This window comes from Lethenteron reissneri, chromosome 21, assembly GCF_015708825.2.
Source record: "Lethenteron reissneri isolate LAM-NWPU_2019-01 chromosome 21, ASM1570882v1, whole genome shotgun sequence".
NCBI classification, from domain to species: Eukaryota; Metazoa; Chordata; class Hyperoartia; order Petromyzontiformes; family Petromyzontidae; genus Lethenteron; species Lethenteron reissneri.
In genome coordinates, this window is record NC_083799.1 from 6,308,464 (window position 1) to 6,336,237 (window position 27,774).

The following is a 27,774-nucleotide window of genomic DNA, read 5'->3' on the forward strand; positions in this document are numbered from 1 at the left end:
TCGTTGTGCGTGACAATTAGTGTTCGTGAATTTTTTTTCTCCAAAATGTTACACTTTTTAGGACAAAAATATTATATTTAATTACCAATTGCTTAATGGTGCAATGCAATCATCTGACCCATAGGTGGCAACCATCTCAAGCCAGAGGACGAGAGGACTCTAGCCGCCACACATATAAAGGATTTATAGTGAAAAACTTTGTTTTTACTGGTTATACTTATTTTACGTGTGTGTTGTGGTGGGGGCGGGAGGGGGTGGTGGATACAGTACGCTATTTACCTTTCGTGAGTTATAGGAACATGATGTGGGCCTCCCTTAGTTCAGTTCAGCCTTAACAGATTACCTGATGCAGTGTGTGACATTGAGCTCGCTTGCAAGGCGTCACATATTCTGGCTACAAGGGGGATCCTTGTTATTTTGTAGGCGTGACTGCATTTGCCGGTGTGCGTTAACGGTAAATACCTAATAAGGATTTTTTTTTGCAAATAATGGTAATCATTAATTAAGCCAAGTAAAAAAAGCAAACACCAGAAAACACAGTTGCACTGCACTAATAACGCGTTTAGGCCGAATTTCTGTTCGTGAACACATAGCACGACTAAACTAAACTAAAACACAATTTTTATTTTACCAGCTAAGACCCACTGAGCTATATATATATATATTTCAGATGCGTCCTGACCACAAATTATAGCCCAATTAAGTGGCTTATCACGTGGAAATGTATAGCAGCCAAATACTTTAAACGCATGTTTCTAAATGTGGAGGAAAAAAACCGGAGGACCCGGAAAAAAAAATCCACGCGACGACGGGGAGGGAGACACACAAACTCCAAATATACGGCAGGCGTCAGGTCGGGATCGAACCCACGCCCGCGTGTATACCAGGCGAGGTGGTTAACATCTCGCCACGAGAGACAAGTAGCGAACTCAACCCGTCCCGTTACGATCATCTTCTCTCATATTTCCCCCAAATGTTATTTTCAAAATGCAGAAATTGATGTCGGTGTCCTGTGCCGCGAGACAAATAATCACTCCGATCTGTCCCAGGGCAATGCAAGCACTCGCGTTAGAGAACGGACCACGGACGTGGGCATTAGAGATCTACCTCTGCTGGGATTCGTTCAAATGGCCTCATGTCCACACGAGGATTCAAACCCGGCAGTTCAGCAGTGCCAGCTCAGCGCTCTTGCTGTTACCGAGTGCATGAAAAAGTAAACTAAGCTTTACTCTGTACTAATTGTGGTCACCTGTGCGGAGATCATACGTTATTAACTTTCAAAATTGTATTTGAAAATTGTTCCTCAGAAATGATCGTAGGACTATCCGAATATATATGAGGGTTCTCAAGTTCTTCCAGGACATCTCTCATTTTATCCCTGGCCACCAAGTTCACGCAGTGGGCTCAGGAAAGCAAACGCAGTTGAAGACCATAAATCGAAGAGGTCATCACGGAAAATGCTGAATACAACGCTACACCCGCCATCGCATCCTTCCTTCTGCCATATCCAGCAATTGTTGAACACCCGCCCACCTGACCCCAGGGGTCTCGTCATGACTTAATTCACATTTTGCTTGAATTATATTTGCACACGTTATCAACGCACAAAATCATTAAACACACACACGGACACAAGAATTTCGTCCATAACAGAGCAATTATATATTTGTATAGTAATTAGTAATAATCGAACAATATTGCATTGACAGTAACTGTACGTCCAGGTTCGGCCTTAGCGTGGCATAGACGACCGGGGCAGCCGCCCAGGACGCAAAGCTGTGAAGGGTGCCAGCCACGTATGTTGAACTTTCGCACCGTACGTGGCCAACCGTGCAAATCGGAGGTGTGGGGGAAGGACAACAAAACTACACACATAAAGCAGTTCTAAAGAAATGAGTATGAGGGGTGCAGACAATTTTAGAGACAACGCGACCAGAGAGACGGAAACGAAGGCGGCGACACAAGAGACGACAGAAACCCAGCGAGAGAAAAGGAGCAAATAGACTCAACGATAACACTGTGTACCAAAAACATGTTTTTTTTTATCCCTCGGTAGTAAGTGTTATTTCCCAATTGCTTATGCCTCAAAAGTACAGAAAATCGCTGTTATTCCCCACAAACTTTGCTTTTGTGACCAGGACAGTGATATTTTGAAATTTACCTATTTTCAATGAGAAAACGTGTGCATTTGTGTCATTCCTTCACGTAAAGTACCGGTCAAAAAAGCAAAGTTTGTGGGGAATAATAGCCATTGTCTATCCTTTTTGGGCACAAGCAATTAAAAAATAACACTTACTACCCAGGGACAAAAATCGTGTTCCATCGTGTAATTACCAACCACGTCTCCCCCTGCTGGCGAACCCTAGGAGCCGCAAACATTCCTCATTCGCCCTGTGCGCTGTGATCAGCAACACTGAAAACAGAACTAACAAAAGTTGAGAACCGATCCTGTTTGGAGGGCGAAGCTCGGGTCAGCGGGTTAGGATCAGAGCCGTAGCGAAGCATGTTGGTGCGAGGGGGCAACGTTTGCCCTTCAGTCCCACCCCCCGCAGCTGCGGAAGCCGACACTGGCCACCACAAATGTGATCGATCAGCCGCCACTGCTCGCTTCGTTCCTAATTAATTTGGCTACCGATATTTGGCAGCGCCCGCCTCGGAAAGGGACACCTGCTCGCCACTGTCACGACCACTGGTCAGAATTAGTGAGAGAGCGCTTGGTGGGTTAGTTGATCAACGGTAGGGGGTGTATGCAGTGCAAGTAGCAGCTTGGCCAGTTGCAAAAGATCTCTGTAATGTCTCGTACGATACCCGTTGCCGGTTGGTGAGTGGGCGAGGGTTAAGTGTGTTCTGCCCCCAAACGGTTTGCCCCTCATCGCCCCATTGGCACTTGCAGAATATTTTTCGTTTCTGACCGCTATTCGCTGCTGGTGTTGGATGTTAACAGCAGTGGTGGTGCTAGCCCACTGGAGACCTTACCCTCTTTTAATGGGCGTCGCGGTGGCGAGATTATATCTTCTTCGCCTGGTATGCTGGAGGTTGTGGGTTTCATCCCTACCCTGACGCCTGTATATTTGGAGTTTGCACGTCGCTCTCTCTCCCCGCGATCGCGTGGATTTTTCTCCAGGTCCTCCGGTTTTCCCCTCCACATTTAGAAACATGCGTTTAGGGTATCTGGCTGCTATACATTTCCACACGATAAGCCACTTCGTTGAACTATCATTTGTGGCCAGGTGGCTTCAGAAAAAGAGCTTCACATAGCTCAGTGGGCCTTACCTTGTAAAATAAAAATAGTTTATTTTTAGTTTAGTTTTAATGTACGGTACAGTGTACATTCCTCGTGAGATGACAGGAGATATATATCTAGACAAAACAGAGACGTAGTGAGATAAGAAAAATGCAATGAAAAAAGTTAATCGCTGTAGTGAGATGCAAGATGAGAGAGATTAATTGTATTTTTATGTTAATGGGCTTATTATATATGTTTTAATCGGATTTGTGATTCGAGCTGATATGTCCCACCCCTATTGGTCCATGAATCCGTGGGGCCCTGCGCCTACTTAGGGCCCTGAGCTTTGGCCACCGCTAGTTACAAGACCGGACCTGTATACGTCTTAAACGAAATTCAATTGCAGTAGATACGCAATTAGCATTACAGCGCATACATATATAATACTGTAGAGTGGTGCAATTTATAACAAGCCTTTAAGGGTTACCTACAATAAATTAATTTGGGAGCAGCGGCGTGTATTATTCTGCACATAAATACGTTAACACTGTCAATGCTTCTTACACGATCAATATGCGAGCAATTGGAAAACCAACAAATATAAACGCGCAATGAGTAACGATTAATCGATGATTAAACTCACGATTTCGTGCATCGAGTCCCCGCGAATGTAACGTGGATGCTCACGGAATGCACTAAAACCCGAACGGGTAAGTACAATAGTTGGAGAATACAAGTAAGACAGCACGCAATGAAAAATACAAAGACAGCAGAGAACGAAACACAAAGGAGACGGTAGAATCTAGGTCGACACGCAGTACCAACGAAGCAGGACAAACAATGACAAATGAGACATTACGGATGAGCAACAATACAAACGATGTAAATATGAATCGATTCTTGACTCGAATTACCAATTTCATAACATCGCATATGAATCGTGATACATCCCTCAAACTAATTTTCTGCTCAAATGAGCATCGAGGCAGTGCTCATCTCCTGCTTCCAACCCTGAGCGAGTGGTGGAAATTCCACGTTCCTATGGCGGGGTGCGATTCTCTCCATAGCACAATCCCCACAAAGTGGTACCAATTTTATCAACACTGAAAGGATGATTGGTTGAGTCGTTACCCAAGCAGAACTTGAGCTCGCATCCTTCTGATCGTGAGCCACTCGCTCTGTCGCTGTAGCTGGCTGGGTGTATATCTGGCACAATATATGCGGTGTGAAACGAGATTGCATCAATTTGCGAAAATCCGGTTCACGGCTCGAATCAAGAATGGAGCCAATTCAAGAATAAAAAATTAGATTTGTTTAATCGTGGCTAATATGGCGACCCCTAGTGGCTGGGTGAGTCGCGTGAACTCATTACGTACAAACTTGATTTGAAGCTTTCGTGACTGCAGGAATTACTCTTTGGTTCTTTCGGTGAAGACTTTACCGAAAGGACCAAAGAGTCATTACGTACAGTACAAGTGAGAGGAAACAAATCCATGAGCGAACCGTGAGATTAAGAATCGATATTAATCCACGACTCGATGTACATACAATGGATGAGCGTGTGGCTGTATGTACGCATTTGATGATACATTGCAGTCTTGTGGGAATCCTGATTGTATTACAATCTTTGCACCTTGTAACAGCCTCTGGCAGCTGTGTGTCAAATTTTAGAGGACGTTCGTGTAATAATAAGCACAGATGACGTCCATCCGTTGACACGTGGTATAGTTGAAACGCTCCCGGCAGCACGATTCGTTCACTCTAAGTCAAGACCACGTGGCCTGCAACGTGGATGTCGTGAGCGGTTCCTCCTCTCGGCGCTAGGTCCAGGGCATGAACCCACTGCTGCCCGGCGCGGGGTGGACAGCCAAACTGGGACTCGGGGTCATCTGCAAGGGAGGACGGGGACACACGGATTAGTGTCAGACCGTGCGTCAAAACTTTGAAGCGGCCAGTAACGCAAAGCACTGTCATAGTTGTAATCATTAAGAGTGAACGCGTTTTTTTTTTATTCAAACATCCATCCCATTCATCATCATCATGCCGCTATGGTCTACAACATGAACGGCGCCACTTTGTGCAAAGTCCCAAAAACATCAACCGTGGTTCTATTTAAATGCTAAATCCCTCCGTATCTATCATAATGTGGAATTGCCACAAGGGTCGTCAACATATGAGATCCTATCATGTGAGATCCACGGCTTAAACGTATCCCAGTGAATCTGGCGACTTATATCGTCGTTGGTGATGAAGGCGAGACATCGGGACGTTTTTTGTTAATAACATCTGATGGAAATGAAAATTCGTCTACGTGACCTTTGAACAAATCCAGAGAGCGGGTTACTCGGGGACTGGCCATAACTCAACGCAGTGGCGACACCCGCACCCAACAACACCACGTGACACCACCACCACCACCACCACCACGCGATGTCACCACTAGAACCATGCGACACGACCCAGCGACACCAAGACCAGAACCACGTGACATCACCACCAAGCAATATCCAGATCAGAACCACGTGACACCACCACGAGAACCACGCGAAACCAACACGCGACAACCATATCAGAACCATGCGACACCATCAAGAGACACCACCAGCAGAAGCACGCGCCACCCACCACCAACACGCGACACCACCACGTGACACAACCACGTTCACCACCACCATCGTAACGCGACACCCGGCATGTCTGAAATCATATAGGCCACGATATCCTCGGCGTGCTAAGGGGACTTTCATTATTAATATTTAATTCAATTAAGCTTGTAAACCCTACAGGCGAGGAGGCGGATTGTGCATACGCGTGTTTGGCTGGGGTAATTGGCCGTGGCATGCCACGAATGTTGCCGGCTGAGTTGCGAAAGCGGCGAGCGAGTAAGTGTTTGGCGGGGTCGAGTAACATCATCGTCGCTCGGCGTGGCCACATCGTGCGAAGCGCTCGTCTAGCGGCAGTCAACAGCGCGAATGCGGCCAAACCAAACTGGAAACGCGACGCGAAGTGGAGTGGACCAGTGGTTATGGCGGTTAGCGGCACGGAGTGCGCCGGCCAGCCGGACGCCCGTGACATACACACGACCCCAACTCCCGACCAGGAGTCAGTCGGTTACCAGTTCTATATAACCCTCTCGCTGAGCCCTAGGCATAACTACCTACGAGACAATAGCCCTCTAGCACTAGCCGTGCCATTGACCGGCATACGCATAACCAACGAGCCAATACGCAACGAATATTACCCCACACTCATCCCCGTCTCGACTCACTAGCTTGTCTCCGTGCTCTCAACTGGCTACCCATCGCCAGTAGGGGCACATACAAGACCGCCTGCCTCTGCCACAATGCCTTCATATCCGCCTGCCCGCCGTACCTTTCTTCATTATTGACAACTTGCAGCTCAGCACACGGCAGAGGCCTGCGCAGCGCGACTCACGACCTCCTCTTGATACCAAGATCCAGGATAGTCATCGTGTCTATGCGCCGCTTCTCGGTGGCAGCCCCAACAGTCTGGAACGATATCCCTCTGCACATTCGCAGCATCACCTCAATCGCCTCCTTCAAGAGAGACTTAAAAACTAGCCTCTACAATCATGCTTTCGAGCGACTCTGAGCTTGGCTCCGCGCCTCTGAGTTGCGGCTACTACGTCTGCAAATTTGCGCGCGTTACAAATTGAACTATTATTATTATTATAAGACACGACCTTAACCCTAACAAATGACCAAATCAGACACGAATGTTAAGTATCACACTGACCCTAACCCTTACTAGCTAGCCAAACATGAGTGTTAATCTCTCACATTGACCAGAACCAACGAGCCACCTAGTTACTTGTACTAAAGCTACTACTGACCCCAGCCCTACCCATAAGCAACTAGCCAACCAGGGACTAGTAGTAGCTCTGCCAGTCATCCTAACCCGAAACAACCCGCCACTATTGCTAGACATGCCTACTGACCCTTGGCATAACCAACTAGCCGAGTAAACGCAGCCACAACCGTAACCAACTACCCAACCAGACACCATGACTATTGACGAAAACCCTATCCCGAACAAGTAGCCAATCTGCGTCGAGTACCGGCCCCGACGCCGACCCCAAACCTAACCAATTATTAAACTAGCCACAATCACAAATCTTAACCCCCACCCCTACCACTAATCCCACCTCTCGCACTCCACCCGTAAGACCTCGTTTCACTTCTTGCGTTGCAATTGTGGAGTTCACAGCACAGCTCTACAAACACATCTCGAGCCAATGGCGCTCCCCGTGGAACCATGAACTATGCATACACAACGAGATCCCCACGTGTAGCCTTCAGAGACTCTGCGGGAAAGCAGCGTAACTAGCGTGGAGGCAGGGGGTGCCTTGCTCCCCTCCCCCCCTGATCTGGTGGCCAAGGCTACGAGTTGGGGCCTTCGTGACAACCACCATGAGATATTTTTTCAATATTTATAATAATAATAAAAGTATTTTGCAAAATACGGAGCTCCCCTCCAGCGTGAAATATTCTAGACCGTGATCTTATTAGGCCAGAGGAGCCGCGATATAAAGCATCGGTGTGACCTTGCGAGTCAAATCAAATATTGGGGCCTCGCCTGACCGATTGCCGCACCGCCCGAGCTAAAAGTGTCGTTATGCCACTTTTAGCGAGCACCTATTTAGATCGGAATGGCTCGTCTGATTTTGTTGGAATAACAATAAATGTGATGTTTGGTCATATGTACGTCACGACTGTAGCTAAGTTCGAGATGTAAATTTGTAATGTTTTCGCAGGGCAATTATATTTACATTTGGTATAAATATAGTCGAGTCCATGCGTACAACGATAATAATTCGAAAACTGAAATGTTTAAAGTGGGGCCTTCAAAAAACATGTCCCCAGATAGATTTTACTCTTTGGGCAGGGCCTGCAATGAATTTGAAATCGCATCAACTCGTGTTTAACGCCTACGCATTTACCATATCCACGGATCAAGTAATCGGCCTACTCATGGTTGCTACTCCTGTACCTGCAGTCTTGTACACACGGAGCCCTGTTGCAGACTACAAACGCCGGAATAAGTGTCGCAGCCTATTTAAATGTGGTCGCATTTAGACGCGTATGTAAACGGCAGAGTGCACGCTGCGCCCTGAACCTAGCGACCTGTGTTCAATTCCCGGCCACATCTAACATCAGTACAGAGTGCTCTCTGCACTACTCGTGGGCCTTCTTTTGCTTAAACGCATTGACCAATGAAGTATGGTGACACAAACCCCAGTGGCCAACACGTTAGACAATCAACTCTTGGATGATTGATTACTTATGCACGCCGTGTCGATCGATAATGGGGTTGTTTCGCCATACTTCACCGCGCTGGTCAGTGCCGGTTGAATGAATATCGGAGTGTGATAACCACTTACTGCACCACCACGACACCCCTGGGAACCATATACAACAACTTATATTATTCAACACATTTCCTGAAACATTTAATCCGGGGCTCTTTTGTGCGGGTCGGTAAGTGATCTATTGGCGCGTATAAAATTATCGCACACTCATAATCATCACGGGGCCTCCTTTGCCAGTGTCAAAATATAAGAATAGGTTTTTCTGGCAACAAAACAGGTGTTAAGATGCTAAAACACCAAACTGAAACCTTTTGCTAAGAATCATGTCTGCATTAACCACAGCTACTTGTCAGAGAAAATACAAGCAAAAAACATGCTCTGACAGTATGTGCATTGTCTTTGAAACTGGATTGGTCCACACCAGAGACAGCTTTCTTGAGACAAGCACCGATGGAGATAAATCACCGCTATCTTCCTGTCACATCATCACTCTCCATCCCCTTAGCTATATCCATCATCATCATCTCTATAACCTTAATCCACCTTCTCTTCACCATCCACTACCTCGTCGCCAACATAATCTCACCTCCATCCACCATTTGTCCTCACCATCCGTCAATATGTCACTTTCGTCCACCTTTTCTCATCTCCACTCACCCCTCGCCACCTCCATCATCACCATTCATCCCTCGTTAGTCAACACCAGTTACCCTTCGTCATTTCCATCAACTCCTCTCCATCCACCACTTCATCATCTCCACCACCACCTTCCCCACCTCGTCCCCACCCCCTCCTCCTCTTTCTCCCCTCTTCACCCACAACCCCCACGCCCGCACCCTGACCTCCAGTGATCATAGTGTGGTTGATATGGGCCCTGGTGCAAGGGAATTAAATGGCGCATCCTACCCAATTCCCCGGTGTCATCTCCTCAGAGCTTGGCGCTAGGGCCCTTCTGGCCACCCATGCACAGCCTGCACCCTCAACTCTCACCTCAGTGCGAGGCCGACATTGACCAGGCCCCCTCCATGCGCCACACCGAGAACGCGTAGCTGAGCCGCTCCTGTGCCGCGTAGCTGCTGCCACACTGAACCCCTGCATGGGGGCCCTCGCCGCAGTCCCCCTCGCCTCCCCCACCACCGAGGACTCCGACATCACCACCGCCACCGCCGCCGCCACCATCGCCGTCGCTCTGCAGAACCTGGTAGAGGAAGTCGATGTAACGCGTGGCGAGTTTGAGCGTCTGGATTTTGCTCAGTTTGTCCGAGGGCAGTGTCGGGATGATTTGGCGCAGGGACGCGAACGCCTCGTTCAGAGACTGCGTGCGCTGCCGCTCGCGCACGTTCGCCACGAAGCGCTGCTGCTGGACCTCTTCCCCCGACAAGGAGCAAACGCTGCCCGCGCTGCCCGCGCTGCCGTCCGCTGCCCCACAATCCCCTGGCACCACCGCGTCCCCGCATCGTTGCCTCCGCTTGCCGCTGCCGTCTCCTCTGCACACAGGAGATGATGTTGCGAGCCCCCTTGCTGCTGCCTCTGCTGACGATGTCGCTGATATTGACGATGTCGCTGCTCTTCCTCCGCCCTGCGCAGGGCGCTTCTTGCGGGAGCTTCTCTTGGGCGCGGGACGCCCAGGGGAGTCATCTTCACTGCATGAGAAGGGAGTGAGCGGAGAGCCGTTCACGGGAGACTCCATGGTTCCTAGAGTCCCCCGACTCTCCACCCGCCGAGTTAAATCCTTCACCCCCTGCCGAGTTCGATATCTATGACCCCCCCCCCTTCCCCTCTGCGGCCTCGAAGTCCTCTGACCTCGCTTGACCGGATCGTGGTGACTCTGGCCGAAGGAGAGCGAACCCACTCTGGACTTGGAGCGAGGATGACGATGGAGCGAGGCGAGCGAGGCGCGAGTGGTCGAGTTTGGAAAATCGAGTCCCGTTCGAGCGGCCCGCTTCCGCTTTTTTTTCCGCCTCTTCTTTCTACGCGAGTTTCTAATCCGCGTGTATTTTGTATGTGCGACTTTCTGTGAGGCTTAACGTGAGATCTTTCTGAGTCTTTCTAAGAGTTGTTTTTATTGTCTTTTTCAGTGATATTCTGTCTTTATAAGCGTCTTCGTGCTAAGATTTGTTTCTGTTTCTCTCTGTGTCTAAGTGATTATATTGTGTATTTATACGGTCTTTCCCTTTAATGTTGTTCTATGTCTTTCTATGTGTATTTTATTAAATGTTTATCTGTCTTTATACGTGCTTTAGCGCGAATTGTTAAGCGTACTTTTTTTCATAATCGATATGTTCTACGCATGTATTTTATAAGTGTCTTCGTTCACTTTGAGTCTTTCTCTGCCCTTGTTCTATGCGCCTCTCTACGTGCGTTCCTGCGTGCCTCTTTGTGCGCCTTGGATTCGGTTTCACTGCTGTCCCAGCCGTGCCAATAATGTTCCACCCTGCTGCAGAACGTCTCCTTGGAAAAACGAATCCGATGGCTCCCTCCCTCCTACCTCTGCTCCGAACTTTGAGCAACTTTGCGCTCGGCGACTCTTTGCCATGTGCGCACGCCACGCCCGCGTTTATTAGCTCCGCGATTCTATTGGCTGACGAGTGGAGAAATGTATCCTCCTCCTCATCCACCAACCCAACCCTTCACACATCCCCATCCCAGCCCCATATGCGCCCACGACCCCTGGCTGCACGAATATCGTGAGCGTCGTAATGGGCAGAGCAGCAGCAGCCGCTACCGCGGTGGTGGGTGTACAAACACCCCAAACATGTTTCGATGCGGCTAAGAGACATCCTCAATATTTGGTACGAATATAATGACATTTTTGAGTGCGCGGTTTGTCCCTTCCAACGAAGTGATGCTGATTATAATTATGATGTTTGGAATATTTAAGGGTAAGTCAACATGTATTTGGTTTAACTGGGTGAGAATTCAAGAAACTAGATAAGTCTCATATAAATGCACAGCATACCGCGCGAACAGTCGGCTCAGTACTGAGTCAGTAGAACTTTTTTTTATTTATCCATGACGAAGTGTCGGGAGAACTTCGCGGATCTAATATGAAACATTCGCTATAGGAGGGCACTCCAAAGTCCCACAGTGTGGTTGCGACCCTGGTATTAGGGGTGTGAAAATGCATCTATTTTTCATCGATTAATGCCGATTTTTAAGGCTCGTGATCCATGCATCAAATAATGCGTGCAAACATCGATGTTTTAACATTCGGATATCGTATTTGTATTTGCGAGTAGTGCCGCAGTCGTTAGTACACTGCACTACAATTTCGACGACCCGAGTTCAATTCGCCGGATGCCGGTCACGGCTAACATGAGTGGCGGGTGGTATCTGGAACCGTATTGTCTTGGGCTCTCCCACACTCTGAATCCATCCCCTTTACCCGCCCCATCTGGAAACAGACGCTGCCCATGCGTGCATTCCTCTTCCATCCGTTTCCTCTTATTTTCCATTCTTTCTCTTCTCTTTCCCGTTCCAGTTTGTATTTTCCCATCCATCATATATTCTTGACTCTATTCCCACTCCCGCAGTGTGCTGCCACGGGTACACAGTTACGAGTAGCGTGCAATGAACCGAAGCAATTACTTGAAATTGCCGTGTGCGTGCGGACTTCCACGCTGCACGCGTCACTATTCACGCGGTCCCACGCGCGCGATATTTACTCAGGAACACAAACCAGCGCCGCAAATTATAAACCAAAATACAGGTCCTGCAAGATTTAATGTGAAGGTCCCTTTTTAAGGTGGTAAAAAAACCCCAGTGCCTTGATTAGCACAATGCGTCCCGTTCATTGCCTTTCGTGATGTGTACAATGCACAGGTGCATGGAGAACGCCGCTCATTTGCACACCGGTTTACAGGTTGTTGCCGCAAGTGCTGTCAAGTATACGTACGGCATTCCGAAGTGGGTGAGTGATGATGCGGTGAGTGATCCAAGTTCTAACGATCTTCTAGAAGGGTAAGAAAGCTGAATTATGTCACAAATACAATATAGCCGAGTGTTGATCTAAAACTATAGAAAATGGCATTTAAAATGTATATGTTGGGGCACCCGAAAATTTGGGGGTAAGAGGTTTGGAATTTTTACTTGTTTTAATTCAGGCCTTCGAACATTTGTATCAGAATTTTCTTTAAATATGACATAATATTCTCGATAACTAATTTTGTTGTAATTTTTGGAACAGTATGACGCTAAAAGAGATATATAGCGGTAGAAGTCCGAAAAGCACCAGGGCCTTGTATTTCACAGGGTCGGTATGTTCAGTACGGAATTTCAGGTAAAAAAATATGGCTCAGTAGACCCAAAATGTTAAAAGTGCATGTGTTTGGTAAAGGAATCAATAAAGATGGTATATGTAACACATCACATTCTCTGCATCATGCCTGGTCGCCTTTGTCTCCCAACCGCTGTTTACAAACCGTACTTATGTAACTAATTTTAAAGCTGTTCAAATATCACGCGCCACTGATCTTAGGTGTGGCAGGGAATCGAACTAGGGAGGCAGGGAATCGAACTAGGGAGGCAGGGTTCGTAGTGCTCTAATTTAATACGCGACTGCTTCTCAACATACATACCCACAAAGACAATGATCCCCCGTATAGCCTCAACGGACTTTGCAGGCTCGCACGGTACACGAGGGGTGGGTGGTCAGCACCACGCCTTTGTCTCCGAAGTGGTGATATTTACCCACCGCACCGGGTACTCATTTGAGGCTGAGTCGACCTAGGGGAGACCCAGGACCGCTTCGGATAATCGTCACTGCTGTTGGCGGATGTGAGCAGGAATCGAGCTCGAGTCGCCGGGTTTGTAGCGCAGCGCGCTAACCAGTACACTACCGCTTCCCACATAAACACACAACACACGTGTGCACACAAGACCACGCGTACTGAGTACACACACACACATCCACACGCGCACACAGTCTGGTTTCCAAAATCAGAAGGGCCGCGGTTTGCAAATGTACGCATTATGGGTGTTTTTTCTTTCTCAGCGCTAACACAAATATAAACTGTATGAGCCTGGGTCGAGACAGACTCGGGTTCATTCATAACACAAACGTACAAATGTACGGCCGCTCCGGAATAATACTACTTTAAACAGTCTACACAAAGGCGTCTTTTGTCCACGTGTCGATATAAGTAAGGAGAGAGAGAGAGTGGGGACTGTGAGAGGGTGGAAAGGGTTAGGGTAGTTGGGTGGTAGGTGGGCGGAAAGGCGGCGGGGGGGAGCGAAGGAACACATTCTAATTAAACATTTCCGCGCGGGTTAATTGCCACAAATAACAGTGCAATTATTTCAGTGACACGATCGCTCGCGATGCAAAAACAAATAGGGCAACGCATCCTTCCCTATTTTCTCTCCACGTACAAATACGCGAGTACAGTCCTGTGTGCTTACATAATCACGCGATCTTTTGGGAATGCGTCTTTTTCAGCAGCAGTGTTGGTTTCATCTGGACCGATTTCGACGTCCAGCGACTCATAAGCAGAGGCTCGCTTCCTTATTACATCGATGTCGATGAACTGCACGATGGTATATCGGACGCGACACTCCCGATTTGCAGAAAATGCGTCACAATGCAGCGCTCGCTGTCGAGGTGTCCGGGTGGCGGGTGGATTTTTTACATAACGGACTGTGACAGATGGTGACGGCTTGGGGAGGTTTTCATCCAGCAGTGGATTGATCATGGCTGAGGATTTCGTGCGAATGGGTAGGTCTAAATAAGCATGTATGCTGTGTGTCCAACAGGTCAGACATGGAACACATTACAATGCGCTTGCATTCATTCATTTGGCCAATGCGTTGGGCTCTTGGCCCGTTTAGACCCAGTTACTTAGAGTCATTTATAAGCTGGTGTTTTTTGTGTGCCAACTATTCATTTATAACGGAATTGAGAAACGAGGGGGAGAGGCGGCGCAACGGTGAGCACACTGCGCTATGAACCCAGTTTTTTCTGAATTCACAGTCCAGCGCTTAGCACATTGCACTGTGAACCAGGAGATCTCCGTTCCATTCCCAGTCACGGTTAACATCAGTCGCGAATGACGTCCGGATAGGCCCTACGCATCACCTTCGCCACACCGCACTGCTCAGCGTGAAGTATGGTCAAACGACAGAGGCTACGCGGGTGATTTTTGTCGTACGCTTTATAAATATGTCTATGCGTGTGTGTGTGTGTGCGCACGAGTATGAATGTGTGTGCGCTGGTGTGTGTGTGTGCACGTTTATGTATTTGTGAATTTTGTGCACTCACGTGTGTGCATGCCCAGACATTTGTATATGCATGTGTCGGTGGAGAGTGCAGCGGATAGAACGCCGCGCTACGAACTCGGCGACCCGAGTTCGTTTCCCGTTTCACGACCAACACATGTGACGATTACCCACCCCCCCTCCCCCAAGGTCAACTCAGTTCCTAAATGACTGCCTGGTGTGGAGTCTAGCCATCAACAAATGGGGAAACAAAGGCGGCCGGGCATTGGTGTTGGCCACACTGCCACCTCATAGTCGCTCGCTCACAGCACTTACCACGAAAGTATGTTATGGCTATGTGTGTGCGTGCGTGCGTGCTCCGTGCTGTAAAGAAAACAAGGAGGAGCAAATTCATTTATTCGGTCAGCTCATGAGCGATGGATGGCGTTACTGCCGCAGAGGTTTGCCCCTTCTAATTTTTCTTTCGTGTTTGCATTTCGCTTAACGTAAATACATTCCCTTGTGTGGGCCGTTTACAAAAAAAAATTCTGCTCCAGTATAAAGTACTGTGCTACATTAATGGTTTGCTGTGGCCGTTTGCATGTGAAGGTGGTTAGAGTGGTTAGAATTGCATGAAGATTCTCTTCGTTCGTAAGACGGGCTGCCCTCTAGTGATGATGATAATAATATAATACGTTTACTCACGGCTGCAATGGTTATATTGTACTCTTGCGCCAATATCTACACGCTCCCTGCTTTCACCAAACCCGCCCTGACCAGCGTGGTGAAGTATGTCAAAGTAACCGAAGACCCGGACGGCATGATGAGGCCCTCGTCCAACATTGAATTGACACAATCCGCTGCTACATTTACCCAGTGGAACCTCAGGCCTGGTTTTCAAGTGGGTCTTACTTTACATACCTGGTTCATTTGATTGTTTATGTCATACTACAGTATATCAGAAAAAAGTTTTGCTCGCTGGCGAGCCGGCTAGCTCTAGGGAGGGACGGACGGTCATGTCCACAGGACGCACAGGCTGCTAGTTTGACATTTTTATGAAAGATCACTAAAACTCCACACATATGAGTCAGCAACCTCCATGTTGTACCACAGGCACGTTGCTGATCTTAAACGTGAGTGTCCCACGCAAATCATGGATCCATCTCGGCATCAGTGACGTGCGGTGAGGTCAATGGCTGGAGAGGCATTGGCTAGTGGTAGAGCCAGATTCACACACTGAGGGGGGGGGGGTGGACTCACGAAGGGGGGCGTGGCCTCACTGAGGGGGGCGTGTTAGACACGCCTCCCTCGGTGAGGCAGATGTGATAGGTGCCTCCCCTGGTGCTTTTTCATTGCAGTTTCATGACGAGACCAGCGAGCCTAAATATAGCTTTATACACATACGTGAAATAAGTTACCTGGACTATGGAAGGCGAGGACATGAAATGAAGGGGTCTACAAACATTACATTGGTGACATACTGAGATAGCAACAGGCACGCGCTTATTGCCCGCGCTCCATCCAGTTACTGAGGGGTTGCGCAATCAGAGGGGAGGCTGAGCTCGTCGCTGCCTCACCTCTCGTCTCTTCCTGTATTTGTAGCGGAGCTCCGCAAATTTTGCGATTTCGACTATAAAAAATGATTGGAATCGTACAGAAATTACATTTATAGCACATCAGTGCAAAAAGTCTTAATATTTATTTTATTCTTTTTTTTTACTTTTCATAACAGCTATTGTCATTGGAGCATGACAGGTGAGGCTATGCCTCCCCTGCCTCCCCTGACCGCACGTCCCTGCTCGGCAGGATCCACCAAGCCCTCAAATTTTAATTGAAAAAAGTTGCGTTTCGAAAATGCTCGAATTGCTTCATGTTATTTTTACGCAATGTTCTGGAATTTAATAATCAACGTTACACCTCACATTAATTCTATCAGCGGGTTTCCAATTAGAAACACATGATATTTAACTCCATTAGAATCAGACGTTTCTCTTTACTCACGGCGTTATAAACGCATTACAAAAGTATAACCGGCATAAGAAAATGCTAATTTTGTATCAATGGTTGAATCAATTTGGTATTTTTGAGTTTGTCCGACTGTATCGATGTTCTAGAATTCAGGAGCCAGCAACCAAAATAACAATAAGAGCTATTTTCTTCGAATTGGTAAAAAAAAACCCTAAATATTTCGAGAGCCACAGTGCATGTGAATACAATACATGTCAACCCATTTTTTTTGTAATCACTATTTTCGGAACAGCACACGCACAATGGTTTGTAATGCTGCATTACGAATCCCTGTCGGGCTTTTAGACGTTCACCGTTTATCGAAAATAATTCGGAGGGGTTTTCCTCGTGTTACTTTGCAATTATCGGGTCGGGAGCCACGGAGCGGTCCCTACAGAGCCACGTGAGGCTCTGGAGCCGCATGTTGCCGACCCCTGGAATCTAGACTCTAGACAAAGTTTACTACTCAACACACCGCCCAGAGTGACATCCATGCAGTGGCGGCTCGTGACATTTTCACTAGGTGGGGCTGTTCTGAATGACCTCTGAAAACATGGTGTACTAATTAAGAAAAGCCGAGTCGTGTTGATGGACTTCCCGTGAAAGTGATATCTACCAATGGTAGGCATTTATAAATATGAAACGATACAACTGAGTACTCAAATGCTGTCCCCATGACCCTCAAGTCCACACAACACAACACCTCTGACACTGCCAAAAGCCGTGAGTTGCTGTAATTGCACAGCACAACCTCGCGTTGTGACATCGTCTCATTACAGCCATGGGCGCCTTTTCCACTGCCCTGAATGGGTCTCAAACGGCGTGGCTAAAATGTGAAGCTGATCGTAGTGAATGAAGGGGGACATCTCTCACTCGGACGCCTTCACAGCCGCCCCGAGACCGTCCCCGCGGTATTAGTTGCAGCGGTTTCTAATATGAACTTCAAATATGATCTTCATTAGGCAAGTCACATTGAAATAATCATTACATGTAAATAATGTAAACACAACAAAACGATTTATCTACATTTTTTTATTAGAAAAATATTTCTCATCCCCAGTTGCTTGGTGGGGCAATGCCCCAGCGCCCCTAATTGACGAACCCGATTCAAGAGCCGAATGGCTCACAGGGCTATACCTAATAAATGCACTTGAACCGCGCCTGCATCCATGACCTAACACCCCAACCAAGATTCAAACGTACAACTTTTAATTTGACCAAGTAATCCCACTGAGCTATACAGACCTGGTCACAAATGATAGCCCAACGAAGCGGCTTACAATGTGGAAATGTACAGCAGCCAGAATACTCTATAACCGCACGTTTCTAGATGTGGTGGGGAAAAACCCAGAGGACCCGGGGGGAAATCCACGCGATGACGGAGAGAAACACGCAAACTCCAAATATGCAGCAATCGTTAGGGTCGGGATCGAACCCACCACGACCTCCTGCATACCAGGCGAGAGAAGTAACATCTCGCCATCGCTGGCAAAGACAACGATCTCCCCGTATGGCCTTAAGAGACTGTTGGGGGGCAAGTGCTGTTAGTGAGCACCTATGAAGGCCGGCACGGCAGACGAGGGGTGAGTGGACGGTCAACAACCACGCCCGGCCGCCTTTGTCTCCCCCAGTGAAGACGATTAAACACCACACCAGGTGCTAATTTGAGGCTGAGTCGACCTAAGGGAGGCCCAGGAACCGGTTCAAGCGGGCACCCAACTCGCCACCGACCTCCACATGCAACGCTTCAACCCTCCCCAACGCACAGGTGTCCACGCTTTACCTACGAAAAATGGACCTCAAGTCGCTCAATAGAACTCGCACGCAACCTCCTTGCCTAACATGGCGTCCGTGTACTGTCTGCTCCAGATGTCTTGTGACCCCCCCCCCCCACCCGTCTAAATTTTAGTTTAAATTAACCCCTGAACTTTTTTCCCCTTTTATTTCAGTTTTAAATAAACGTTACTTTAAAAAAAAAAAACGAAGTTTCGGAGAATTCAATGGAGGTCACGAGACATCTGGACCACGCTGCACAACAATGGGGGGGGGGGGGGGGTGGGGGAGGAGTGGGGCTTCACTTCCCTACCCAACGTGGCGTCGGCAACCCACCAATCAAATCGCACGGCGACCACGTGGCCGCTCCGTCGAACCCGGCGGCAGGCAGCGCGCCCACGTCCGGGTCGCTCGTGCCGGTGCCAAGTCAATGAACGCCCGCGGCGGCGGCGACGGCTGCGGCCCCGACTTCACCGCAATCAGCGGCGGCAGTACCAGGACGTTTTAATGCCCGACATCAGGTGGGCCATCAGCTTGACTCGCTCACAGACCTACTCGCTCACTCAAACCCATTGACTCAGGATCTCACTCACCTACCTACCCACCTACACACCTATCCACCCACCCACCTACCCACCTTACCGATTCACCCAAATCATCTAACCACTCGTCAACCCACAATCCACCCATGGAGGCGGCCGTATACGCGCACGGCGTGGAGGTGGCGGCGAGGCTCCAGGCGGCCGTGCGGGGCCCCACGGGAGCCGCTGTGGAGGCCGAGGAGGGAGCCGGGCCCCTGGTGCGTCTCCTGCTGCTGGCGAGCGACCTCGGGGACCCACGAACTGCGCACCTGCTGCTCATGCCGCTTGCACATGGCCTCTCCCCACGCCTGGGCCGCGCCGTGCTCTGGGTGGCTCTGATGGCAGAGTGGCTCAACCTGGTGCTCAAATGGTGAGGGAGGAATGCCCAAGTATACACGGGCTCAATCCTGGCAGGTCTCACGCCTAATGCGTGAGACCGTGCGGGAGACCCACGCTGAGCCTCCCTGGTCCCACGCTCGATGCGTGAAACTCACAGGGGAGAGCCTCGTCAATTTCACGCTCAATGAGTAAGACTCAAGCCGCAATTAGCGAGGCTTACGTCCAAGCGCACTGACTGCCATCATTCAGGTATCTGGGCTTGGTCAGGTGCATCGAACCAGAGAGCTCACATTGATTCTGAAAAGCAGACCAGAGTGGCAGCAGTACTAACTCTAATCCCTCCGTCTCGTCCACACGCTGTCCGTCAGTAAATCATAAGTCACCACTCAATGGCTAGTGGAGTTTAGAGCTCTGCACGGAGCCAGATACTTAAACTCCAGATTCGTGTATGGTCTGGAGAATACGTCCTCAAGACATTTCACAACATTTCACAAATGGACAAATATTGAGGCCTGACCCCATAGGGATCATTCTCGTCATTATGGGGCTTGTGCCAATGATTGAACAACAACACGTCATCTGTTTAATAGATTTTCTAAAACGTAGGCCTATTGAAAATCCGCATGGCTCCCGCTCAGACTGTTCAAGGCTAAGAAGCGTGTAGTGAATCTTGCGATGTTTGACAAGGACAAACAAATTCCCCCCAACTTGGTCAAGGGTGGTGCATAATTAGGCCCCACCCTCTTCCCTGGTTCATGCGGACGGCAGTCCTGGGTTTTTAAATATTTTGACAAACTATTTGCTCTTAACTGATGTCTTGGGTTTACAACAAAAAATAAATATGGTGGAATAAGTTAAGCATATTTTGGGAAAATTGATTAGAGGGCCAAAATAAAACCTCATAAAAACAAATGTCCGTTTATGATTGAAATGGGCACCATGGTTTTTGGCACCACGGTGGCTAGATGTTAACTACCTCACCTGGTATACTGGAGGTTGTAGGCTCAATCCCGACCCCAACGCCTGTATTTTTGGAGTTTGTATTTCTCTCCTGTGGTCGTGTGGATTTTTCTCTGGGTCCTACGGTTTTTCCCTCCACATTTAGAAACATGCATTTAGAGTATTTGGCTGCTGTAAGTTTTTCCACATGATAGGCCATTTTGTTGAGCAATCATTTGTGGTCAGGTCGCTTCTGAAAAAGAGCTATATAGCTCAGTGGGCCTTACCTGGTAAAATATTAAATAGTTTTTTAATAGTTTAATAGTTTTCAAAGGAATCTAGAATGATAAACATACAACTTTTTACACATGTTCATATTGATTTGAACAGAAAATCCCCTAGGTTTATTAAAAACATATCTCAACCTAGCAAAGAAACCTCCAAATTAAAACTAAAATAATTATGGCTAGTCCTATGATCTGGTTGGCTAGTTTGTTCAGTGGAAGGACTCTGGGCTGGTTATGATAATGGTGGTAATGTATTTCATCGTGAAATAGTGATCACAACACTCTTCTCCTGACTACTTGTTGGCACACAACTGCACAACCGATTTAGCAGGAGTAGTATCCTCTAGCCCCCCTTCCCACCTGCACTGACCTCCCAAATATTTGAGCAACCAGCCACCATTGGCCACGGTCTAGTTGGCTAATGTAATATATACCCAAACAATGTGCACTTTCCCTTCATTGCTAAGTGTGGCCTTTTCACTTTTATTGAGGTGCTTTCCACTTTCAATGAGACTAATTGCAATTCCAAACACTTCATACCTGCTTGTATCATAATTATATGTCATGTTTTCCTCTGTTAACTTAAAAAAAAATACATTTTCCAGTCAGCGATATATCTCCATAAGTTAAATTTGACCTGGCTAGGAGAAATGATAAATTATAAAGTGCAAATGCATTGTATTTTCCTGTGGCTGTGTTCATCTGCAGGCTGCTGTTTGGTGAGCGGCCTTACTGGTGGGTCCTTCAGTCTGGTTTGAACTCCACCGGCATCTTGCAGTTGGAACAGTTCCCCAACACCTGTGAAACTGGACCAGGTGATCCTACTTGCCCGATGGTTCAGCAATTTTCGTCGTAATCGTTTGCTGGTCAATGAAACTTTCTTAAAAATATGTATCAACAGTCATGATTACTCCACTGCTGGATGAAGGCCTTCCCAAGCCATCACCATCTCCCACGGTCTACCGATGCAACAAACCTTCTTGCTCCTGCGCATGCACTGATCTCACGAACCCCTGCACCTGGGCCCTCCCCCCTCCTGCCCTCCCAAAGATTTGATCATCGTTGCCATTCAACATAACAGTTCATTCAAGAATGTATATATTTTTTTACATTGTGGCAATTCCAGAGGCCACTAGTGGCTGCAGGTGTGACTTGAACCCATTGTCTACAACATACAAGCATCGAAAACATTCGTAGATACACCAATTAGATTTACAAATTTTGAGCTTATTAATTAATAATCATGTACAGACTAATATTAATTCAGTCTGTGATTCTATTGGAAAAACAGTAAACTTACAGTTGGAATGTTGAGTTTAAATTTTGGTCAGCAACAACAACAACAGCAATGCATATTTACGTCGCATTTTTAATGCAACTGAAACTCATGATGCTGCACAGAAACCATTAAATAAAATACTTGAGAAAAAAATTAAAAGCACCCTTGTTCTGCCATTGGAGCCGGAGCTTGGTCTGCAATCGTCAGCCTTTCACTAAACTTGCCATGGGAAATGAGCGCCACTTCCTGATCACTAGCTCACAGACAAAATTTGACTTTTTTTACTGACTCAACACACCTCCCTGAATTGATAAAGTAAAACCAAGCTATGGTGCATTGATGAGTGTCCTGCTCTAAGACTCGTGTGATGAAGTATAATCTGGCAACACTGTTTCTAATTCTAATGAAATCAGTTACTTTTGTCACTGCAGTGACAGACTGAGACGTGTTTTAAAGTGTGACTGCTGTCAAAGGTATTTGAAACTCTTCATCAACCCTCAGCAAAGAAATTGTTCCTCACCCAAGATGTAGGGGTTAACGTGACCGCATTTGTGTTGTTTGTGCTGCTGCGGTGTGTGATGCTGCTTATTACAGGCAGCCCATCAGGCCATGTCATGGTGTCGGCCGCAGCGTGGGTGGTGCTGGCTTCGTGGACGTCTGCCCGCCTTCGCTCCATTACCAACAAGTAAGGAAGCCAGGTCTGACGGTCGTGTGTAGGAGGTAATGAATATGAGGGCTCTTGGGGTGTCGTATGTATGTATGTTGAACTTCTTTTGCACCGTACATAGTCAACCTTACTAATCGAAGATGTCATGGCAGGGATACAGCCATTGTGAGTGTCTTGGGTGTCTGGAGACCCACATATTTTTTTTAGATATGGCCAAGAGACACGCACAATAGTTTGCACCCTTGGTCAACACACACACGGCCAACACACACACACAGACGGCATGGTGGCCGATAGATGGGACTGGTGACGGATTGGCAGCCTGAGGGTAGGAATATGGCCAAGTGGATGACCCACCTCCCCAAGAGATAAAACGATGAGATTAGTTAATGTGGAGGATGGGATGGATTGTGACTTCACCGTGATAGATGACAATGTCAGGATAAGGCCATTGATTGATGAAATAAATGCTGTTAATGGTGACGATGAAATCCTGATGTGCATTGCACAGTGAAGCTGCATCATCTACGAGCGCACTCATACACTAAGGGGCAGTGTTTAATGAGTTGCAAGTGAGTGCTGTCAAACGTCAACCATTGGACTGCGCATCCATTCTATAGCACATCCTTACCTAGGCCCTACACCATAGTCAAGTGTCCCACTGCTCGGATGAACCTTGAGCTGTGCTTATCTTTGCCAGAGGAATTCAGGAATTACAAAGTTATATGATGTGGGCCAATCTCTCCACAAGACAACCACTTTTTGTGGCACATTAAAATATGTAGATGTTCACTCACCGCACCGGCAGTAGCAAGTAACCATCCCAAATTGTCCCTCACCGTCTTGATGTGACCTTGTTGTGGCGGTGAGGCTCGTGTGATTCAAAGACCTTGAGAGCTATGCCAGTGGGGATTTCTGGCTCCAGGCAGGTTTAACCATACCGGACCGGTTTCAGACGAGAGATTTGACGAAACGACAGTATACTGGCCCTCCAGGTTAGGGGTTGGATGTAGCGCCCATATAACTACCCTGGAAAAAAATGTTCGTTGTGGAAACCAAAATGAGAAAGCGAGACAACACTCGGGCCACAGTAGGCTCAAGCCTACCGGCAGGCAGTATGACCACTCCTGATGAAAGCCTGTTAGAAGTCAGGAGTGTGAAGGAGAGTCTACTGGGTCCTAAAGCCAAGATACGACTTGGTACATAGAACGTCCGCACTATGAGACATCAAAGACGGCCCAAGTCCTCCGTGAAATGAAGATATTCAATCTAGACCCAAGACCACATGACGCAAGACCGTGAAGGATGAGCTGGCAGCTATCGACTTCTCTTGGGGCGAGGCTCAACATGTTGCCAAGGACAGGAAGAAGTGGAGGGAACTCATTGTGGCCTTATGCCCCATAGGGGATGAAGTGGATTAACTAAATTAACTTTCCCAATTGTCACAATTTGGGATCACGATTCAAATTTTTTTTTTTTACGTTTCAATGAATGCCCCATCTTTCTTGCCTGCAGGGGTCATGTGACTCGCATATAGGAATAAAACAATTATTCTCACTCAATTAAATGCATGTATCTAGTGTGCTTAAGCATTTGAATCGATAAACCGTTGCATCGTCGCTACATACCAAGCTTAGCGATTGGTGCCGTGTGTTTGTTCCCCAGGTGGGTGGCCTGGGCCTTGTCATACGGGACACTGCTGGCATTGCTGTCCGCTGTTGGGGTGTCCCGCATCTACATCCTCGCTCACTTCCCACACCAGGTGCTGGGCGGAACGCTCGCAGGTAGTACACGATGGAGAGATTTTAGAGATGGGGAGCCAGTTTAAATACTTAAGGTTTAAAAAGAGCTTCTGCATAGAGTAGATTGTAAGAAAATGTCAGCATGGAAAGTTGGTGCCAAACATTTGATGCATGGCAACATAGTCCAAGTTTTGTGGGCAGTGGATGTAAGACATGTCGACTCCAGATAAATTAGTGATGGATAGATGTCCACGTGGTTCGTGTTAAGGTTATCGACCACACCTGGTCGATGCAGTGTTTTTCTAAAGCTGAAATGTTGTTTACCGATGTGTGGAATCAAATTTTGAAGTTGCATTAATAATCTTTTGTTTATGCGGCACATACAAGTTGATTTATGTTTAATTAAAATAATACTTGGCATACTGCCATGAAGTTAAGCCTAGCCATTGTACGGGTATTGGTAGTTTGTATGTGTCTTATTTGAGCTGCCCACACCACCCAGTAGTATGCTGTTCTGGCCTTCATTGGTGTTTGCTAACAGTCCTTTCCCCAACAGCTGTTCAGGCTACATAGATGATCTTTGTCTTTGTGTGTATGCAGGATTATTTCTGGGTCAGGTCCTCGGTAGATATTTGCCCAAAACACAGCGGCTACTTCCCTACGTAGCTTGGTCTCTCAGCCTTTTAGGCATTGCCTTCGCCATGTTCTACGGAATGCAGTTCCTGGGATTCAACATGAACTGGTGAATACTCGCAGATTCACTATTCACATTGCACATATCCCCCATACAGGGACCATGCTTCCACACAATCCCACATGACTCCTGAAGCATTAGCTTGGGTCCCATTTATTATCGTTGTGGAAGCGTAGCAACTGCAACTATGTAAAATGCTCATAAAACGTTATTATGCGATGCATTGGAAAGTCAAATACATTTATAACCCCAAACTTTTATGACTAATTAGCAAGACATTTCATAATAAATTTGTAACTTAATTTCAAATAGCAAAATGTGTTTTTTTGTATTTTTTTTCATTTAAACTTTAGAAGCTTAGTATACGAATGAAAAGAAACACATAAATACTTTAAGCATGACCTTAGTTTTACACCAACTGCTAGTGCACTCAATATAGTTAGGGTTGGAGGATTGGGAGAGAAACTCAGTACGCAGCTAATTACTGATGTCACAAGCACATGGAGACCGTGACATCGGTGGCGCACGTGGCAGTCGTCGTTAATCCAACACGTGTGGGGCACGCCTGCGCAGGTCGGTGCAGCTGGCGGAGCGGTGGTGCATGCGGCGCGAGTGGGTACGGCTCGACACCACGCCGCTCGCCTCTCTCATGCGTGACTCGGGTGCGTGCCTGGGCCTGGGCCTGGCGGCGTGGCCCGGCGCCGTCCCCGCCCCCGGCTCGTGCCGCAGCCGTCTCGCCTGCGCCGCGGCCTCGCTGGGCATCTTGCACGCGGCCGAGTGGGTCCGGCTGCCGGGCGCCTCGCCCGCCATCTTCTACCTGCTGTGCTTTGCGAAGAGCACGCTGGTGCCTATAATCGCGATGCTGGCCGTGCCGCTTGCCGTGCGTTTCGCTTCTGGGAGCGGGAAGGCCCTCAAGCGTAACTAGGATGCAAGCCTATTGGCCTTTGACAAATCACATCATGCAACTTTTTACCACCGATATAACATGTATTATTGCAAGGCAGGCTGACTGCTCCTTATGCCCTGCACTGGTCGTAACTACCGTATTTTCCCGCATATAGCCCTCATACACATATAACCCGCAGACGCATATAACCCGCAGACGCATATACCCCGCAAAAATAACGTTTTATGTAAAACAAAATTTAGATAGCCCGCACCTCCATATACCCCGCATGCATTCATATATTTAACGTCGTTACCGCAGCTTAACTCCATCATATTAATTTGTAATACATTCCACTATCAATTGTTAAAATTTTAATCATAACGTGCACAAAGAAAACAAACCAACCGGAAACGAGTGAACTTAAAACAGTAAATAAGTAACAAAAGTAAATATCCAATAAATAAGTAACACGTAACTTGGTAGATACGTAAGTACAGTTTTAGCACTGGTAGATTGCGCACTGCGCAGACAATAGCGGCACTACGGTAACGCCGTTGCCTCGCCCCCACCCCCACCTCTCCTCCCAGCTCTCCCGTCGCCAGTAAACAATGCGCGCGCACTTCAAACATTGTCGTTTAATTGTACAAACAATTTAAAACGTGATAACATGTGCAATTTTAGTGTGAGTGGTTTATTCAGCAGTGCTTTAGTCAAAGGTAAGTGTTGCATAGTGGATATTCCTACCATGAAACAATTTAACGAGTTATGACATGTCACACGTGTAAAATATTTTTGGGATAGCCTGCACCTCCATATACCCCACAGTGTCTTGTTTTGTTTGTAAAAAGTGGTCTACCCCGCGGGTTATATGGCAGAAAATACGGTAATTGCATCTTATTTTTATCTTCTCTGTCTCTTCTCAGCGAATTTCCAAACCATTTACATCTTGCCTACTTCACCTTCAGAATATTTGTAACCCCTGCTAAGACTCTAAATTCTTAACTCCTCATTTCCCTTGAGGTATTCCCAACTTCAATCTCAGCATCCTCATCTCTGCCCTTTCAAGCCCTCATCTTTCTTATGCCATCCTCGGTGCCCACATCTCTGCACCATAATAACAACACTGGACCTTTATATCATGATGAACTTGAAATATAATATTTAAAAGTGTAAACCGATTGCAGCTTGAATAATTGCTGTGCACTTTATAAGTGTTGTTTTGATGTACATCACATTTAACAAATTGTACCTTTTATTACATTCATCGTGAATTTGAAAAATATACATTTGCTTTTAGGTGATCAAACAATTTGACAATCATATATTAAAAGTTAATGCAGATGATCATGTTTGTCCTTCAATTTGGAAACCCAAATATCATAGCGCTAATTACTGTAGTTTCAATATCCATATACTAAGGTGGGGACTTCAGGATTTAGTACATCATGATGCCATTTTTCCCGGACATCCTCATCGAGTCTCAAGACTTGTTTCCAGGAGGGTCTTTCATTGGGATTATTGGCGAATTCTATCAGTGTGTGTTTGATTTCATTTGGAAGGAAACTGGAGAACCCAGATCAGCCCCAGCACCACACACAGTGGGGAATGACACTCAGCACTGCCATCTCCAGGTTACACCTCGCAACGCCATGGCTACAGTATCTGGGTGGTGGTCACCCATCCAAACGCAATCCAGGCTCAAACTGCTTAGCTTCCAAGATGGGACAAGTTCACATAATTTAAATGACACTTTACGGATTACCATTTTGTACAATCTTAGAATTTTACAACAACCCCTGGTATCATCTTCTTGGTTCTTTCGGTAAAGTC

The 27,774-nt window shown here is 47.3% G+C and overlaps 2 protein-coding genes across 3 annotated transcripts; one reads left to right on the forward strand and one right to left on the reverse strand.

Moving 5' to 3' along the window:
* Nucleotides 1-1,638: 1,638 nt before the first annotated feature.
* Nucleotides 1,639-11,045, reverse strand: LOC133345135 (twist-related protein 2-like). Its single transcript, XM_061555631.1, has 2 exons — nt 9,546-11,045; nt 1,639-5,115 (listed from the first exon to the last, which is right to left on the reverse strand). The coding sequence occupies exon 1, from the start codon at nt 10,243-10,245 to the stop codon at nt 9,547-9,549; it is 699 nt and encodes a 232-aa protein (XP_061411615.1). The 5' UTR covers nt 10,246-11,045; the 3' UTR covers nt 1,639-5,115; nt 9,546.
* Nucleotides 11,046-18,901: 7,856 nt separating this feature from the next.
* On the forward strand, nt 18,902-27,288 carry G6PC3 (glucose-6-phosphatase catalytic subunit 3). 2 transcript variants are annotated; one of them, XM_061555633.1, is made up of 7 exons: nt 18,927-19,048; nt 19,222-19,478; nt 21,382-21,488; nt 22,547-22,637; nt 24,285-24,403; nt 24,962-25,103; nt 25,629-27,288. In XM_061555633.1, the coding sequence occupies exons 2-7, from the start codon at nt 19,387-19,389 to the stop codon at nt 25,978-25,980; spliced, it is 903 nt and encodes a 300-aa protein (XP_061411617.1). In that variant the 5' UTR covers nt 18,927-19,048; nt 19,222-19,386; the 3' UTR covers nt 25,981-27,288. The 2 variants fall into 2 exon arrangements, with proteins under 2 accessions (XP_061411616.1, XP_061411617.1); XM_061555632.1 differs by having other exon boundaries at nt 18,902-19,478.
* Nucleotides 27,289-27,774: the final 486 nt, after the last annotated feature.